Source organism: Sparus aurata, chromosome 23, assembly GCF_900880675.1.
Source record: "Sparus aurata chromosome 23, fSpaAur1.1, whole genome shotgun sequence".
NCBI classification, from domain to species: domain Eukaryota; kingdom Metazoa; phylum Chordata; class Actinopteri; order Spariformes; family Sparidae; genus Sparus; species Sparus aurata.
The window spans coordinates 6,991,227-7,008,393 of record NC_044209.1 but is presented as its reverse complement, the minus strand read 5'-3'; the positions used below and the strand labels follow the sequence as shown (position 1 = coordinate 7,008,393).

The following is a 17,167-nucleotide window of genomic DNA, read 5'->3' as shown; positions in this document are numbered from 1 at the left end:
TTTGCGGGAGTGACAGGAAGATTATCCAGGCGGTCCTCACCTCCGCTCAATGAAAACCTTAAACCAATTGAACTGAATTCTTGTCTGTTTACATGGGTAGCTGTTTGTGTATGTGTGTGTGTGTGTGTGTGTGTGTCTGTGCAGGCCTGGGAACCTCTGAGTAGGTAAAAGGGATGTAGGGGCTAAAGACAGGATATGGAGGGGAGGAAAAGAGAGTGATGAATTGCACGGGAGATTATCATAATCATTTTCAACATCACTATCACTCAATCATGTATCTGTACCCCGCTCAAAGGAACACTCTGCTCTCCTGGTACATGCACTTTATCTGTCCAGCTCTTGTCTAAAAGTATTTTTATAAAGTGGGGGAAGGAAATTCCTCGCTGTTTTCCATGGCTGCCCCCAGTATTAATGTAGCACAGACTAGCAGCTGAGTATATTTATTTTACTTTTCACAAAGCAGCAGCCGGACAGAGGTATGCGTGTGAAAAGAACTTTAAAGCATCAAAAATATTATTTTCGCTCAAACATAAATAAATAAACACCCAGAAGCCAGGTCCTCTTTGGAATGTAGTAATTCTGAATTTTTATGAATGACTGCATTCATGCTTGGCCACGCCCCCCTCCTCCAAACCTCAGCTCTCCGTGCTGGAGCTCCAAGCCCCGCCCTCCTCCCCTCCCTGTCGGGGGATACCTTGGCCGCGCGCCTGCCTCCTAATTGGTTGAAGGAGGTCCGGGGTGGGCGTGGCCGCCATAAAAAGCACGGGGCTGATATAAAAACAAGGCTCAAACTTTGATCGATGAAAATTTACAACTGATGGGAGACATTTGGGGAGCAGTGCGCATGTCGGATGTAGCCTCTGTGGACAAAAGCTATTGTTTCTAAGCCCGTGGAGGATTTATTTTTATTTTTTATATATATTTTTTTTAAAAACCATTGTATCCTCTTTGATGTGAATCAGCTGAAAACATGGGGATTCTGCTTTTAGTTGCTGTCTTGCAAGTGTTGACAGTCGGCTTGGTAAGTCTGCTCTCTGTCGCTGCTCCATGTACACACTGAGGAATAACACTCACGTGCCTGTACTCTACTGTAACAACAGCTCGAGCGGATTTAAGCTGCAGTCGTCTGGTTACATTTACAGCCTAATCTACCATCCGTGTCCCTGCTGTATTACATATCAAAGTAACCGGTCTGATGAAATCTTACCCACTATTCATCTCCACACAAGTGGATCGTCACGTCGAGACTGTACACCTACTCCCTCCTGCAACATGACTCAACGTTTTTGACAATGTTTGGATAATTTGTGGTTATATTTTCTGGTTTCCCAACATGTGGCTCAGGGACTAACAGAAGTCCATGAGGAATGTGCCAGGGGGTCCTCAGCTAAATTAATATCAGGATGGTTAGGGATAAGAGTGCACCGTGGCCCCTAAGTGTGTTAAAGTGTAATTTATTATTGGATCACTGATTCATTGATGTGTAAGTAGCATTTTATGATGTTGCTGGTCAAATGGGAGCCAACTGGTCCCTTTGTCAAATAGTTGGTTAGTTTGTGTTACGTCGTTATAAGATCATAAATGTGTCTTGTGCGTAAAATCATACAAAGCATAGTAACTTTTAACTAAAGCTGTTTATTAAACGGCGAAGAATATTGTCCTCTGAAATGTAATTGAATAGCATGAAATTGAAGTACCAATTTACAAATTTAGTATAGTCCCTTTTCACCACTGCTTCTACATACTTTTCCACAGACACTTCTGTTCGAATATGCTGATAAAACATGGAGCGAACACATGTATGGAAGCTCTTACCAGCCATTTGTTAATAATATTTGAATTATTTTTTATACAAAACATAAATTATAACAAAGATTGTTTTCATGTGATAATGCATTAACCCGTTATCTCTGGAAAACACTCGTAACAAACAAATAAAACTCTCATCATTATCACTGGAAAACTGAGGAATATTGTTGGCCCATGACCGTTTAGGGCTTCTGTACTTGTATGTGCCTGGGGTATTTGTAAGTGTTTAAAAGGTTTCTTCACCCTTTTACAAATATATGTGCCCCCGCTTCTATCTCTGTGAAGGTCCAAAATTACCCTACAGTAACATTATCCAACAGTTATACAAATGACGCCAAAAATACACTTAAGGTCAATATGAACCCATTGCACACTATAAATACCTACAGAATTATTAAGGGACTTGTATTTAGGTGAAGTTTTAGGTACCAGGTCATACGGAGTGATGAAGCTATTGTCACTGCATTGTGTAAAGTCCAAATTTCTGAGACCCACACGAGACCGGTGAAAATGACACACCAGAGGACCTGGCCTGGGTTTAGACAGTGGCAAGGTCAGGAAGGGATCCCTTCAGATGATCTGACTGTGGACAGTCAGATGGGCAGCTCTCTGTGATCTCAGTGCCTGCTGGGAGTTGTTGGCGTGGCTCTGGTGTGTGGGGAACAAAAGATGTAGGAGCAGGAAGGTGAGTGGGAGGTGGGTGGTGGTGGGGGGTTTGGGTCAGAGAGCGTACCTTTCATCCCCGCTTGCCTGGCGAATGCCAAGCGGAAGGCGACAGAGGGTTACAGATATCCCTGTGGGGCCTGGGACAGTGCTGGGTATTCAGCTAATGTTTAAGCCTCACACACTTTGAGGAATTTCTGTGATCTGTGTAACATGAGACTCACTATTGTCCTGGTGGGCTCAGTGTGCCTTGCATGGAAAATGTACTGAATGAAGTTGTTTTGCTAATATTCAGGCTAACTAAAGTGCACTCTTATGTCGGTCACTGTAGGTGACTGCTGGATGTCCGGTGGTGTGTGACTGTCCGGCAGGGCCTCCATCCTGTCCCCCAGGAGTGAGCTCAGTCCCGGACGGCTGCGGATGCTGCAAGGTGTGTGCCGCTCAGCTCAACCAGGATTGCCACGAAGGACTGCCCTGTGACCACCATAAAGGCCTGGAGTGCAACTATGGCAATGATGTGGGCCGTACCCATGGCATCTGCAGGGGTACGTACCACAGGGGAGGTGGTGGTGGGGAGGCTGAGAGAGGAGGGGGAGGGCTAGAGGGGTTGGAGGGTCGGATGCAGGAGGAGTTTTGGGGTTTAGATTGGGCAGAGTTTGGGGTTGAGCGAGGGAATGTGTAACTTCAGGGTGGAGATTCTGGCTTCCGAGCCAAGCGGCTGGAGTCTCTCTTTGATAGGGGCTTCAGGTTTGAAGCCCGTGCCACGTTTCAAAAACAGAGCACCTTCATGAGCTGCGACTGAAACCTGGCCAACTCCGGGATTTATATAAGTAGTTCAGTGTGTACACAAACAGTCCCATGAAATGCACACACGCACGCACGCACAGGGGTATTTTTATATGTGTGTTTATTTGGGGGTGTTTCTATATAAAGGGGGGTATCTGGGGTGTTCTGTGGGGAGTCCCTCAGAGGGAGCAAAGAGGAAGGACATTGTAAACAAGTCAAAAATTCCTCTCCGGTCTAAGAATAGAGATAGAGATAGTGTGTCCCTCCCTCGCTCTTCATGTCTGCCTTGCATATCAAAGATAGTCTTACATAAAAGTCACTTCCTGTTTGTCCTTACTTCCTGTCACTTTTTCAGATCAAGAATATTTGATATCTGAACCCTAAGTTTATGTTCCTCAACCTGTCTTTCTGCTTTCTTCCCCTCAGCAAAGGCAGAGGGCCGCTCCTGCGAATACAACGGGCGGATCTATCAAAACGGCGAGAATTTCCGCGCTGGCTGCAAGCACCAATGCACCTGCATCGATGGAGCAGTGGGATGCATCCCCCTCTGCCCCAGCCATGTGCCCCTGGCGTCCCCCTCCTGTCCTGCCCCGCAGCTGGTCAAGGTGCCAGGCCAGTGCTGCCTCAGCATCGACTGTCACAAAGGAAGCACCGTCGTGCCCCCAGTGCACCGCCGACCCCAACCTCCAGCTTACCCGCCTTACCCCTTCATCCCCTACCCGTCCTACCCTTACCCGAAGCCTTATCCGAAACCTTGGCGGAAACTGTACCCCTACAAACCCAAAAAGGAGAAGGACACCCTGGGCAACGAGCTGGTGGACGTGGGGCGCAAGTGGGACAAGCCGCGTGGAAACAAGCACCTGGCGGGTAAGAGAGGGTGCCGCCGCATCGCCTCGCTCAGAGTGCCGTCTGTTTCCTCTGCGCAGTAAAGCATCATGTTTATGTTTTAGCCATTTTAGCCTCCTGACGCATAAACGGCCTCACTGTGAGCCTTTTCCCTCTGCATCTGCGTGTGTGTCAGCATTTATGTGAGGCGTGTTTTCCACTGGCTCCTTGCACACCAGAGGTGCTCTCTCTCTGTGTGCTCACACACACACACACACACACACACACTGCTCTCACACAGCACATACCTCTGTCACCCAGCTTTCCCCTCTCTGTAATCACCCTCTCTATGCGTCAGTGTTGCCTGTTCAGTGAATGAGGCTAGTGTGCTTTGCATCTCTGGTCCTTTCCTTCTCCCTCTCTCTCCCGCTGGCCCTTTTTCCCCCCAAACTCCACTTTTGCGGATCTCGCTTCTCTTTCTCTGACCCTCGGTGTTCTGCATCGTGCATTGTCGTTGTCCCTCACACCACCTGTCTTTAATCTCTCCTAGCCTGGAGGCAGGTGGGAGATCAGTGCGTGGTTCAGACTACTTCCTGGTCCCAGTGTTCCCGGAGCTGTGGGATGGGCGTCTCCTCTCGTGTTACCAATGACAATGCCCGGTGTAAGCTGATCAAGGAGACGCGCCTGTGCAACATTCGGCCCTGTAGCTCCATGTCTATCCCTGTCAAGGTGAGGAATGTCTTTGGTGCTTTTAAGATTCTCATAAGGGGATACATTACAGTCCTCCAACCATGCAGTCCAGCTACCATGCTAAATAGATTCAGGAAAGGATTGCTTTCAAGGGCTCAGATTGGTATTAATATCACGGCATGTATACAGCCCCCCTCCCTGAATTTCTCTGTTCCCAGAGCCCTTTCTGGTAAATTCTGTCTATTCATGGTTCTGTTGCTATGTGGGGAACATCCCTCGCAGGATGACGACAGAGTTGATGTAGACCACGTTCCCGCTTCTTCATGCTCAGTTCATGGTTGTCCCACTGTGAATTAAGGAGATTTAAAGCTTAAACCATTAGTTCAAGATTTTGGAGGTCACGGAGAGTCAAATAAAAGGACAAATATAAAACTAATGTCTGTTAGCTTAGCTAATCAAAAAAACTAGAAAACAAGGGGAAACTGCTAGGATGGCTGAAAGTAATAAAATCTGCCTAGCATCACCTCTTAAGCTCATGTATTAACTTGTTATCTTGTCTGTAACATTCTACCAGTGTGTTTTTGGAGCATACTATTTCTTGGCTGGGAGCAATGACTTCTTGGAGTCACCGTACACTGCCTGGCAACTGCTGAGAGCAGAGAAGTAGAGTGGCATATACCATACTTTTAACACAATTACATATGATGACAAAAATGAAGAACGAAAAAGACTGCACACTACTTTGTCACCATGTTCCCTAGTTTTACTTTTAAAGGAGACCTATTGTGCTTTTTCCTTTTTTTCTATTCCTGTTTTATAGGTTCTTGTGCTTGTAAAAGGTCGTGGAAGTTAAAAAGGTCAAAGTCCGCACCACCGAAAACACCTCCCCTGAAATGCCTTGTCAGTAGTACTGCCTTTTTTTCTACGACTTCAGGACATCACTCTACGTCACCATGTCAAACATTTGCATAATTCATGCTAGTTTGGTACATGAAGAATGAATTTCGCACAGCTGCTCTGTTTTTGTTAGCTCTGCTGCTCAAATGTGTGGGAGCTGACCAATCAGAACAGACTGGGTGTTCCGGGGGGGGGGGGGGGGGGGGGTGACTAAAGAGACAGGAGCTAAATAGAGTGTGTCAGATAAAAGGGGAATACAGCGAACGGTATAAGAAAACCTGATGTGTTTTTGAGAATTAAAGCATGTAAACTAATTCAAGTAGTAACCCAAAATAAACGATGCACCCAAAAACAATAATCTGTCTCCTTTAAATGGTCAGTAAATAGTTATATTAGTTTTACATAAAACTTTTCAGAGACTTGACAAAGGAAAAACTCTCTCTCGTTCGTCTGTGGGTTTGGGTTGGCAGCTCCCTCCCACACTGGACCAGCGACACTCATTGGCTCTTTGCTTTGTGATTTATAGAGTACTCTATTCGCCCACTCTATTGCTCTCTCGCATTTCATCAAAAGCATTGTGCCTCCCGCTGTGAGCCACTCAGGAGGCTGATGGCTTGTTATGCACCTGTCTCTCTGCGCTCTCCCAGTGTTTGTAGAGCTGCTGTGGGTGTTAATGTGTATCAGTGTCAATCCTTGACTATTGTTGGCATGCTCCTCTCTCTGGCACTCATCTGTTGTTCTGACCTTTATTTTGTTTTTTCCCTGTCTATGTACTTAACTGGATTAGCTCTGTTATTCGTGTCTCAGAGCTTGAGTAATGACTTATTTTATGTTGCTGAGCAGTATGGCAGTTCTGATTCCAAAGAATGGCACTGTGATCCTACAAAGCTTTCACTGGATAGCAGTGTTAAGTTTGATCTACATTTCTTTGCAGCTGAACCAAAGAAAATGTGGCCTTGCTATCGCAGAGGCGCTTGGGATGGCAGAGGTGGTTACTCAGTCGATCCACAATTTCGGTCCAGGCTGAAATATCTCTGGAACCATGGGCTGGAAATTTTGTTTCAACATTCACGTTCCCAAGAGGATGTATCCCTCGAACATGATCCTCTTTCTTTTCCTCAACTTTTGTTGTTATCAACATTATCATTCATCTCAAAGCACCACTGTGCTGAATTACAACCTCACAGAGCTGCTAGCATGTCTGTAGAGTCATATTAAAGTCACCCTTTCTTTTTTCTTTCTCCCTCCACAGAAAGGAAGGAAGTGCTCTCGCACCCATAAGGCCCCTGAGCCACACCGCCTGTCCTACGCCGGCTGCAGGAGCACCCGTCTGTACAGGCCTAACTACTGTGGCGTGTGCAGGGATGGTCGTTGCTGCTCACCTCGCCGCACGCGCACAGCCAGCGTGACTTTCTCCTGCCCTGACGGCGAACGCTTCAACAGGTCCGTGATGTTCATCCAGTCCTGCAAGTGCAGCGACGAGTGCAACCACCTCAACGAGGCCGCCATGCCTCCGCAGCGATGGCTCTACGGAGACACACACAAGTTCATCGACTAGTGGTGCCATCCCCCCAACCTACATTCCCTCACAAAAAAAGACATTAACTCCCCCATAGTGATCCCCATTATAGAATAGCTGTCCTTAGTGTATCTATAAGTAGACGCAAGCGAGGTGCACACGTCAACAACATCTTTTCTGGAAGATTATTTGGGGAGGAATGGGGAGAAAAAGAATTAATCAAGATGGGCAAATCTCCAACTTTGAAAGAGCGAAGTAACCAGCCCCTGCTTTAGTGTAGTTAAAAGTTGTTTCTGGCCTGGCCAGACTTCAACAGACTGTGACAAAATATTTAACATGGATGCAACCAGCTGCCATGTCCGAACGTCCCCTGAACTTTGAGACTTTTGTCGGGGACGCTGGTGATGCTTTTGTTGATGTTGTGGATTCACATCAACAGGTCCGACTAAGCAATAGAAAGCTGGTCCAACGTTGGAGCAAAGTATGAAACCAGCTGGGAGCATATGTCTGTACACTCCAATTACATAGTATTGATAAACCAAATGAAGACCTGACAGCAAAGACTCTGAAGAAGATGGAGGAGCATCTCAGATGTCCTTATAGGAGTGTGGCTTGTGTCTTTTTATGGTATTTATTCACTGGTATTTATTGTTGAGACAGACATGGTGACAGTGGCCTGCCACCAGGGAAGGCGGTTCTGCTATGTTTGGAGCATTGCCGTGGCTGAACAGGGATCTGAGAGGGACAAAACAGCTGAGAGCTGTCAGCCATGACAGGGAGAGGAGGACTCCCACAGATCTGGGGCTCGACCCCTGGGTCGCATCGGAGGTCACGGCGGTCAGAAAGCCATATCTAATGATGGATGATGAAGGCTGCAGGAGAAGAGGAGTTATGTACTGGAAAAAGACAAGAGTTGAACCTGATGGGTTGAGGCTTTGTGCGCATTAGCAGGGAATATGTCAAAGGTTGTTTACACAGCTGGACTCATCCCCTGCCTTGCCTCCACAAGAAACTGAGACATTTAGCAAGCACCAGAAGAACAAGCCTGGGATTCTGGCGCCAAGGAGTCGACCGCCTAATTCCGTGCAAATTACAATCCTGACTCTGACAGGCAGTGAGAGAAAATCAGCCACTCTCGTTTGCTATAAAAATACAATTTGAAAACTGCGGGTGCTGAGGTAAACATGTAATTTGTGTGTGGCGGGTGGAACCGCTCTGGTGCCCGATCTGGCCTATAATTGAGCAGCATGCCAGCTCACTGAAACGAAACAATAACTCATACTTCTTCACGTCTTAGTGGTGTCTGTTTGTGAGAGCTGCTGTCAGTCAACAGCACCGTCAGGGGCAGAGAAGAGCTGGACGACCGCGCAGAGGACAATAAAAGCCTATTTTTAAAGGACATTTTGAGGGAGAGAAATTCTGTGTTCTTCTAACGTATTCGTGGCCAAAATCTTTTGACTGACTGAAGGACCCAGGCATCTTATTTGACTTGGACCTGGGTTAAAGTTCACGCACCTTACAACAGCCTTGATTGACAACCTTTTATATCATGCAAAGGCAATTTCAAAGGTCAGTTTAAAACAGATTTTTATATCTTTGCAGATCACACATTCTAACCAGGTGATTCAAAATTATTTGAAGCACCATTTTATCATTTCAAAGATTTGTTTTTCTTTTTGTGCCATAAGACAATGGCGGCTAAGACATGATTTCAGCTTTCTGTGAAACTGGAAGATATTTGCATTTTCTACACAATCTACACCGGTAGACTTTCTTAGTGAAAAGACTGCTGCCTCGATGGGGTTTTTTTTTTATAATTGGTGGTTAAAACAAATTGTGTCTAGTAATTGTTCTCCATGTTGCCATTACTATTTGCCTATGTAGATGCTGTGGTTTTGGTAATGTATGTCTAGTTTTATAAAGGACACTATAGAGCAGCTATGTACAGATACATCGTTACCTTCTATGTAGTTCTATCTGCTGTATAAGGGCCATCCTTTTACCAAGTTATACTGAAGTAGTCCATGTATAGTTTAGCACTGAATGAGGCAGGGTTCATATCCTTTACGAGCATTGAGTGTAAATTTGGAGGCATGATGACTACTTGCCTGCTAGTGTACATTATCACCATCTGTAATGATAGAGTCACGCTTTATAGAATTACACATTTAAAAAAAAAGAACTTCACAAAGAGGTGAACTGTACATTTTCAATGTTCCTCACACCTACTTCTCCTGGAAAGTGGCTGCCTAACACACGTTTGATGTTAGAATTGGAATGGGTTCATAATTTTTGCATTTTTCAATAAAGACATTTTCACTCCTACACTTTGTGTTCAGCATTTAGCAAAATGATAGTTAGTCTTCATAAAATGACCCATGTTGATCATCAAATTATTCTCAATGAATGCTTTGGGGGCATTACTATGAGCCAAATACCAAGATCAATTACAATAATGGCATGTTAGTATGCCAACATTTGCTAATTGGCATGAAACAAAAAGTTCATAAGGGGGTCATACACTTGAGTACTGGACGATAACTAAAATTTTCACCTGATGGTCAAACTACAGGAAATCTGATATAACAGGATATAGGATACTTTGACTTAATGTTATTGCTGAGTCATTATTTCATTGAAAATAGTAATTTTTTCATTTCATTCAATTACATGACTTTGGGGTCTATACCAAATAGGCATGTTGTCTTATGTCTTGAGAATGTATGATTTGTAGCACCACAGTGCTTCACTACCCTGGCGTCGTAATATATTTCACCTCTATTATTCAAGAGTATATTGTTCTGCCCCAGTTGGACCACAGTGGACAGACCGATAGCTCCATCAACGGAACCACTATTCATTGAAGGTTTAAGCTTGTTGAACAACAAACAATGACACACTGTAACGTTTTGTGTGCAAAATGTTCTTACAAACTAAATCAACATACCAACAGACATATTTCACAATACAGTGTGCCTATACACTTAAAATGAAAATGGGCAAATTCACCACTAGGACTCCACTTTGTGACTTCTTTTATTGGAGGCATTCAGTTGGATATTCAAGAAAGAGCTGCCATGTAAGCAAAAATTGTTTTACTTGATGGTCACTACATGTCTACTTGATTTTAATGTATTGATTAACTCTTGCAGTAGGGGAAAAAAAACAAAACACAAAACTTCCTATACAAACAAGTTCAAACATTTAAAAGGGGGCTAAAAATCACTTTTACATGTTCCTTAGAACTACTTTCCTATACGTCTCTGTGAAGCTCTGCTTGAGATGGAAATCAATGAAAATTGTGCAGAGACAATAACAGCCCTACAAGAGACCACAACAGTAAAAATGGCGTTTTATAAAAAGTTTTAATTTCATTAAAGAAAAACAAAGCAAAAATAGTAAAAGACAAATTAAAATCGACCATACCGCCCCTCCCCCAGAACTGACAATAAAAATAAATGTTTGGTGAACACAGAACAGAGCAGAGCTTTCAAAACAACAGTGAAGTACATCTACTTCCAAATACAAGACACAAGATCCATGAAGAGGAGACTTCTGCTTGGCTGGAGAACTCATCTGGACTGCTCGACTAGAGGGGGACAGAAGAGGAGAGACATGAGTCGAGCATGTGAGAGACCAGAGCAATGAGCAACAGCTGAGCATACCAACTTTTCACCAACAGGTTAAACATGTAAGGGCAGTTTCCATTTGATGAGAGCTACACAGTTACGTGGCAGCACCAACTGCTGTCTGTAGTTGCCAAGATGTCTAAAGGTTTGTAACACCAGTCGATTATCCGTGGGGCAATGTTCAATAGGCAAAATCTTACCAGATTAAGAACAACCCAGCAAATCAGCAACATCAACACGCTGCAGTGATAGGTTGTTTAAATAAAAGTGCTTTCAACCCATTAATCTACAGATTACAATCATTTCAACGGGTCACCACCGCAGGCAATTCGGAAATGGAAACACTTACTGTAAGAGGAGATGTCAATCTCATCTGGCAGTTCGGCCACGTTGACCTCAAAACGGTCCTGCACATCGTTCAGAGTCTTGGCGTCGGTCTCATCAGACACAAAGGTTATAGCCAGGCCTTTGGTTCCAAACCTACCAGCACGGGCAACCTGACGGGCACAGCGAAGGCCAGAGTGAGTTACATTCCAAAAACAAATCCAATACTCAAATACTGGTTATTACAGTGTTTAAGAGTAAAATCTAAGCACTTGTAAGGTACCCAAACAAAAAAGGCCAGACCCCCAAGGCTTACGTCTACGAATTCAAGCATTTCCTAACATTAAAAACAAAAGTATAAGTAACTATAGTAAACCCTGGTAACATGTTATACAGTGAGCAACTCACAGAACCATGCGGCCATTATGGCACACCTCTTTTCATATTCCCAGAATGTTGCAGAGAAATTTTAAACTAGAAATATAAGGGGGGAATGTGCAGTTCTCACCCTGTGTAAATAGGTGTCAGAATCTTCTGGCATGTCGTAGTTGAAGACAATATTGACCCGCTCGATATCCATCCCTCGGCCAAAGAGATTAGTGGCGACCAGGATCCGCCTTTGGAAGTCCTTGAATTGCTGATAGCGAGACAGCCTGTGGAGTAAGGAGGAGGGAGAATTATCAACACAGCTGCTGTAGGCATTACTGGACTGTATCCCCCTTTGAAGCCAATGATGTGTTGAGTTAACTGATGAGGCCTCATGCTCCATAAACATACTTAGCATTCAGAGCTCAATAGAGCATATGTTTATGAGAGTGGGTTTGTAAGAGGAAGGTGTGTGTGTGTGTGTACGCGTCTCACCTCTCTTCCTGAGCCATTCCCCTGTGGATGGAAATTGCAGGGAAATTTTGTTCCACCAGAAGCTGGGACAGAGCGATGCAGCGCTGGACTGACTTAACAAAGATCACCACCTAGAGGCAAAGGAAAGGCAGTGAGACACAGCTGCTGAGGCCTGCAGTCTAAACCACATTTGGATTTCTGATGGTATTCAGATCCTCAACTGGAGATATCAAATTGAGTGGAACTTCTCAGTGACTGTCCTGCATTAAAGGAATATTTTAGCATTTTGGGTGATACGATTATTAACTTTGTGCATGATACCACTTTCATGTCTGTGTGCCACGCTGTAGGCAGCAGCCAGACAGCTTAGCGAAAAAGAGTAATCCACTTACCAAGTCATGTAAACAAAAAGAACAACACCTCAGTATTTTATAGGTGTGTATGCTTGACACCATGTCTTGGTTGGAACATGTACCTGCTGTCACAACTGGATGCCTGAAAACTACTCAGAGCCAAGAAATAGTCTGACACAAAAGCTTGTGCATCAATACCCTTTTTTGAACATATTAAGCAAAATACAAGTGTTAAATGGTGAGTGAAGTGGTTCTGGTAGATGCATTTCATTACCCTTTTAGGCTCAACTAACTGGCTAACATTACTGTAATGTCTTTTTCTTACTCCAAGTCAAATTCATTTTTTTTTATTGTCGAGGCACTAGCGAGGTTGATTTTAGGAGGTCTGGACAGCAATAAAAACACACAAATTGCAATTTTAGCAAATTAGATCCAAGCCACATTTACAGATGAGTTTCAGTTGATAGGAAAATACTCTGACTATGGTCAGAAGTAAATTAACCGAGATGCTGTTTTGCTTGACACACAGTACACAAGCCTTGTTTTGTGTGTGTGTGTGTGTATATGTATATATATATATGTATATGTATATATATATATATATATATATATATATATATATATATATATATATATATATATATATATATATATATATATATATATATATATATAACTCTCAAATGTTATGCCAAATTTCCCCTCATCGTTTCGAATATTGGTATTTTAAAAACATATTGTATGAAGGTTGGAAATCCCAGTATTGTGACAACATTAACCATCGGTCATAAAGAACTGGTTTGAGAAGCTAATCGATATCGCATGCAGTCTGAACAAGGCCAGATTTACCAAACATGAACGTGGCATCGACCTCTTCACGTGGCAAAAAAAGTGAATGAGCAAATTTCCTAAAATGTCTCAAAAACCTTGAGACTATTTATTTCTTCTGCACTTTTAACATGACAAAATGCCTGTAGTTATTTTAGCATGCTATCCAAAAATTATTTAACAAACACATTTTCTTTACCTGGTTGAACTCCAAGACATCAAGCAGGTCAAAGAGCTTGCGGTTCTTCTCACTGTCCTTCAGTTTGGAGTAGTACTGTTGCAGGCCGTGGAGTGTAAGTTTGGTCTCGTCATCCACAAATACTTCCATGGGCTGCAGAGGAAACAACAGAGAGTCAGTTGTTGAGTTTCTAGTTAAAATAACAGCATGTGAAAGTAAAATGTGCAGCAGTTTTAATGCATACAGTTTCCCTGCTGATAAAGCAGTGTTCAAGGGAATTCTGTAGTAAAACTACTGATCGATCACTTACATCCTGCATGAATTTGCGGCAGACTGGCCGGATGTCTTTGCTCAGTGTTGCACTGAACATCATGACCTGCTTCTCATGGGGTGTGATCCTGAAGATTTCCTGCACGTCACGCCTCATGTCTGTTACACAAAAAGACAGAAATTAATAATGGCTCTGATTAAACGTTAGGTCAGGACATGTGAGTGACCTCATCAAATATATTCAGGAACCAGTGAGAACCAAAATCAGCCAATAATTCCACAAAAGAACATACCTAGCTGCTCCAACATTTTGTCACACTCATCCAGGACAAAATGCTTGACGTTTTTCAGACTGAGGGTCTTGTTACGGGTGAGAGCGGTGATGCGGCCTGGTGTTCCGACAACTATGTGAGGGCAGTTCTTCTTCAAGACTTCCTCGTCCTTCTTGATCGCCAGGCCACCGAAGAACACTGCTGCCTTGACCGTGGGCATGTACTTGGAGAAACGCTCGTACTCTTTGCTGATCTGGAAGGCCAGCTCTCGTGTGTGGCACATGACTAATACAGACACCTGAGGAGCAGACACACGGAGACTCAGACGCTTTGTATATGCACAATTTAAAACCTCCTTTACACATTTTTAAGCAGCAAGAACAACGTCTTTAACATCCTTTCCCCAGTGGAACAAGACATCTAGTATCTACCTAAAACAGGTTTCACAACTAGTATGGTAATAATGTAACAGCTATGAACGTAGGAGAAATGATCAGAATCAAAGTGCAAGTACACAGTTCAGAGTACAGACATATAGACAAGTTCTTGTAATGCTGTTAAATATAATGTATTAACGTGTAACTATTTTTAGCAGCAGTATTGATGCGATTATTATCTGCATGCACATGTTTGTCATCCACGGCACAGAGAAAGGGTTAGTATGCAGCAAATTACAGTGATTGACCATTTAAACATTGTTGATGCCAGTCATAATCCCAATTTTTGATCAGTGCTTTTAATTACTAACGTCAAACTGAGGCTTGAAGGAGACCATTAAATCTAAATTAACCAATTCCCAAACTCAAGATTTGAGGATGTAAAAAAAAAAGCTTCTGTTGAGGACCACCTTAGACAATGCTCTCTTTACTTTAACACATAAAACTCAGGGGTTCAACATGTGCACTGACCTGTCCATCAACGGGTTCAATCTGCTGCAGGGTGGCCAGCACAAACACAGCCGTCTTGCCCATACCAGACTTGGCTTGACACAGGATGTCCATGCCCAGGATAGCTTGTGGGATGCACTCATGCTGGACTGCAGAATAAAAACATAGAAAAAAGGCTTTAGGGTTGTACATTCATATGATGATCTGTATCACAATTATTTCAAGCTATTGAACAAAGCACCCTGACATGTAGCATCCTAGTATGTTGAAAACAGGTCAAAGTCTTGCAAAACAACTGAATGCAAACTAGCATAGCATTATTGATAGCAACTTCAGAGGTCTCAGCTAAAGATTACAATGGTAGTAGATGGAAAGCTTTGCTTACAAAGATTTCACCTTTGTTTGTCTGTGCACCTGAAACTTAAATTTTCTTTTCTGCTAATTCCACAGTTAACGCACAAATGCAACTAGTAAAAATGAAACTTTCCAAGAGTAACCACATCTAGATCTTTAGACTGATGCAGTTATATGTAGTGTCAAAACTAGTTAGGAATCTGAGCACAGTTGGGAGTGTGTTGTTAAAAACAACATAACCTCAGAAGTACAAACAGTGGGGTTACTCAAACGCCCCTTACCTTCAGATGGATGCTCAAAACCACAGTCGATGATGGCACGGAGCAGCTCTGGTTTAAGCAGAAAATCTCTGAAGCCAGAGCTGTGGATGGAAACGTAGGAGCCCTTCACCTCCTTCTTGCCTGCGGGGGCTGCGCTCTCTGGGGCTCCTTGAGGCTCCTCATCCTCTTCATAATCGAGCAGCTCATTGTCAACATCGTTCTCAGCCATTGTGTCTGTCTAAAGGGGGGAAAACACCAAAACAGTTTTTAAAAACCTTAACCCCCTTGGTGGGTTTGCAGGGGGGCTTGTTAATTAAACCCACCTGTTGGTGCCACTCTTTGTGCCAGGTTACACCACAGCATTTTAACTACATTTGTCTAACATGTTTGTTCGCGGATGGAAACGTATATAAACATCTACATTTCATAACTAGGCGAAATGTTTTTGTGGTAATTGAATCAATCTGTCCAAGATGGACAGTGAACATTGGTTATGATATGTGTTCCCGACAGCCCCATTATACAATGAGAGGCCGGTTAGAGAGAAATGCTAGCTAACTTAGCTACATTTGCGAATACGGATATATCAAACAAGGTCTAAATTGTAGTTCTTGTGGTGCTTCTCAGCCGAAATTGTACTCTGAAATACGCACCCAACAGCATTAATACACTTGGTTAAACGTAGCCTTTAAGTTTAGCCGAAAGTGTTGGATTGACCAACCGGTTAGCCATGTTCTGAGCCGTTTGCAACACTGGAAAGCTATTGTGTTGCATAACCATTGCTAACGTGGCAAGCTAACTTGCTAAACGGCACCGACTATTGTGCTAACCGCCCAACTAAACTATACAAATCACACGGAAAGATAAAACGTAAGTGATTATAAAGAACGCCAAATGGAAAATATAAAAATGCAACGCATTTACTCGATATTTACATTCATTGGTGAAATGGGTGGGTTGGCTGAGCTATCTACTTCAACGCGCTAGCTAGCTAGCTCAGGATCACCGCAAAGCAAACAATGAAGGAAGCTATTTAATTTCAGAGTAACTGTGTTTATCTGTGACTTATAGAAACTTAATCTTATTAGCAACCTGTTGGATAAAGTTTTGAAAACTCTCTAGATGCTACAATGAAGGCAATATTATGTTCTTACCGTTTCGGTGTTAGCTATGCGTCCAACTACAGATCAACACCGCATGGGGAGGCCTCGGTAGGTATACGACTAACCGGATGTTCCTCCTCCTCCGGAGCGCGTTGACATGATTGGTGGATTCGGGTACGGGCAGCCAGCGATTGGTCGAAAAGTGTGCCGCAGTCCACCGCAGCTTAAAAAAGCGGGATACGGCAGTGACGGACTCGATGTATGGAAGCCCACATAGAAATATCACATAAAATAAATGCGCACGTTAAAATGAATACGTTAGTGTAGTTTTAAACCAATAAATAAATATCTGGGGACAGTTCTGCCTTCGTAAGTTAATTGAGCCTTTGCACTTCAACACCTATCTTGTCTTTGTATTGTTATATTAATGTGAAACATTATTTTATAAAGTCTGAGGCCTGTACTGAGACTGAATGGGCAGATTATTATGAACTATTATGCCAAAGAGTTATATAAAAATCCAGTTAATTCATATATAAATATTTGCATGCAAATGTATGTAAAAAATGAAAAAAGTACTTATAATTCAACCACTTTCCTTTGTGTTATTGTTGACATCAGTGAATTCAGGATCATGGGTCTTCACTGTCTAGTGGCCACAATTAGGAACTGCAGCGCAA

General features: G+C 43.2%; 2 protein-coding genes across 3 annotated transcripts; one reads left to right on the top strand and one right to left on the bottom strand.

Annotated features, from left to right (window-relative positions):
• The first annotated feature begins 781 nt into the window (after positions 1–781).
• On the top strand, positions 782–9,514 carry LOC115576195 (CCN family member 1). 2 transcript variants are annotated; one of them, XM_030408689.1, is made up of 5 exons: positions 782–1,021; positions 2,804–3,017; positions 3,685–4,125; positions 4,634–4,812; positions 6,923–9,514. In XM_030408689.1, exons 1-5 carry the CDS (start codon positions 971–973, stop codon positions 7,226–7,228), a joined length of 1,191 nt encoding a protein of 396 aa, XP_030264549.1. In that variant the 5' UTR covers positions 782–970; the 3' UTR covers positions 7,229–9,514. The 2 variants fall into 2 exon arrangements, with proteins under 2 accessions (XP_030264549.1, XP_030264550.1); XM_030408690.1 differs by lacking the exon at positions 6,923–9,514 and adding an exon at positions 6,605–6,809.
• A 693-nt stretch (positions 9,515–10,207) lies between these two features.
• ddx39ab (DEAD (Asp-Glu-Ala-Asp) box polypeptide 39Ab) lies at positions 10,208–16,695 on the bottom strand. The gene is made up of 10 exons (XM_030408558.1): positions 16,539–16,695; positions 15,406–15,622; positions 14,792–14,919; positions 13,905–14,181; positions 13,652–13,770; positions 13,363–13,494; positions 12,004–12,113; positions 11,651–11,795; positions 11,168–11,315; positions 10,208–10,778 (listed from the first exon to the last, which is right to left on the bottom strand). The coding sequence occupies exons 2-10, from the start codon at positions 15,611–15,613 to the stop codon at positions 10,762–10,764; spliced, it is 1,284 nt and encodes a 427-aa protein (XP_030264418.1). The 5' UTR covers positions 15,614–15,622; positions 16,539–16,695; the 3' UTR covers positions 10,208–10,761.
• Between the last annotated feature and the right edge of the window lie 472 nt (positions 16,696–17,167).

Bases quoted from the DNA above. Each gene is read 5' to 3' on its own strand.
- LOC115576195 (XM_030408689.1), top strand. From the start codon at position 971: ATGGGGATTCTGCTTTTAGTTGCTGTCTTGCAAGTGTTGACAGTCGGC. The intron at 1,022-2,803 runs GTAAGTCTGCTC...CGGTCACTGTAG, and splicing joins AAGTGTTGACAGTCGGCTTG to GTGACTGCTGGATGTCCGGT. The intron at 4,813-6,922 runs GTGAGGAATGTC...CTCCCTCCACAG, and splicing joins CCATGTCTATCCCTGTCAAG to AAAGGAAGGAAGTGCTCTCG.
- ddx39ab (XM_030408558.1), bottom strand. From the start codon at position 15,613: ATGGCTGAGAACGATGTTGACAATGAGCTGCTCGATTATGAAGAGGAT. The intron at 14,182-14,791 runs GTCAGTGCACAT...TCTGCTCCTCAG, and splicing joins TTGAACCCGTTGATGGACAG to GTGTCTGTATTAGTCATGTG. The intron at 11,316-11,650 runs GTGAGAACTGCA...TGTGCCCGTCAG, and splicing joins CTGACACCTATTTACACAGG to GTTGCCCGTGCTGGTAGGTT.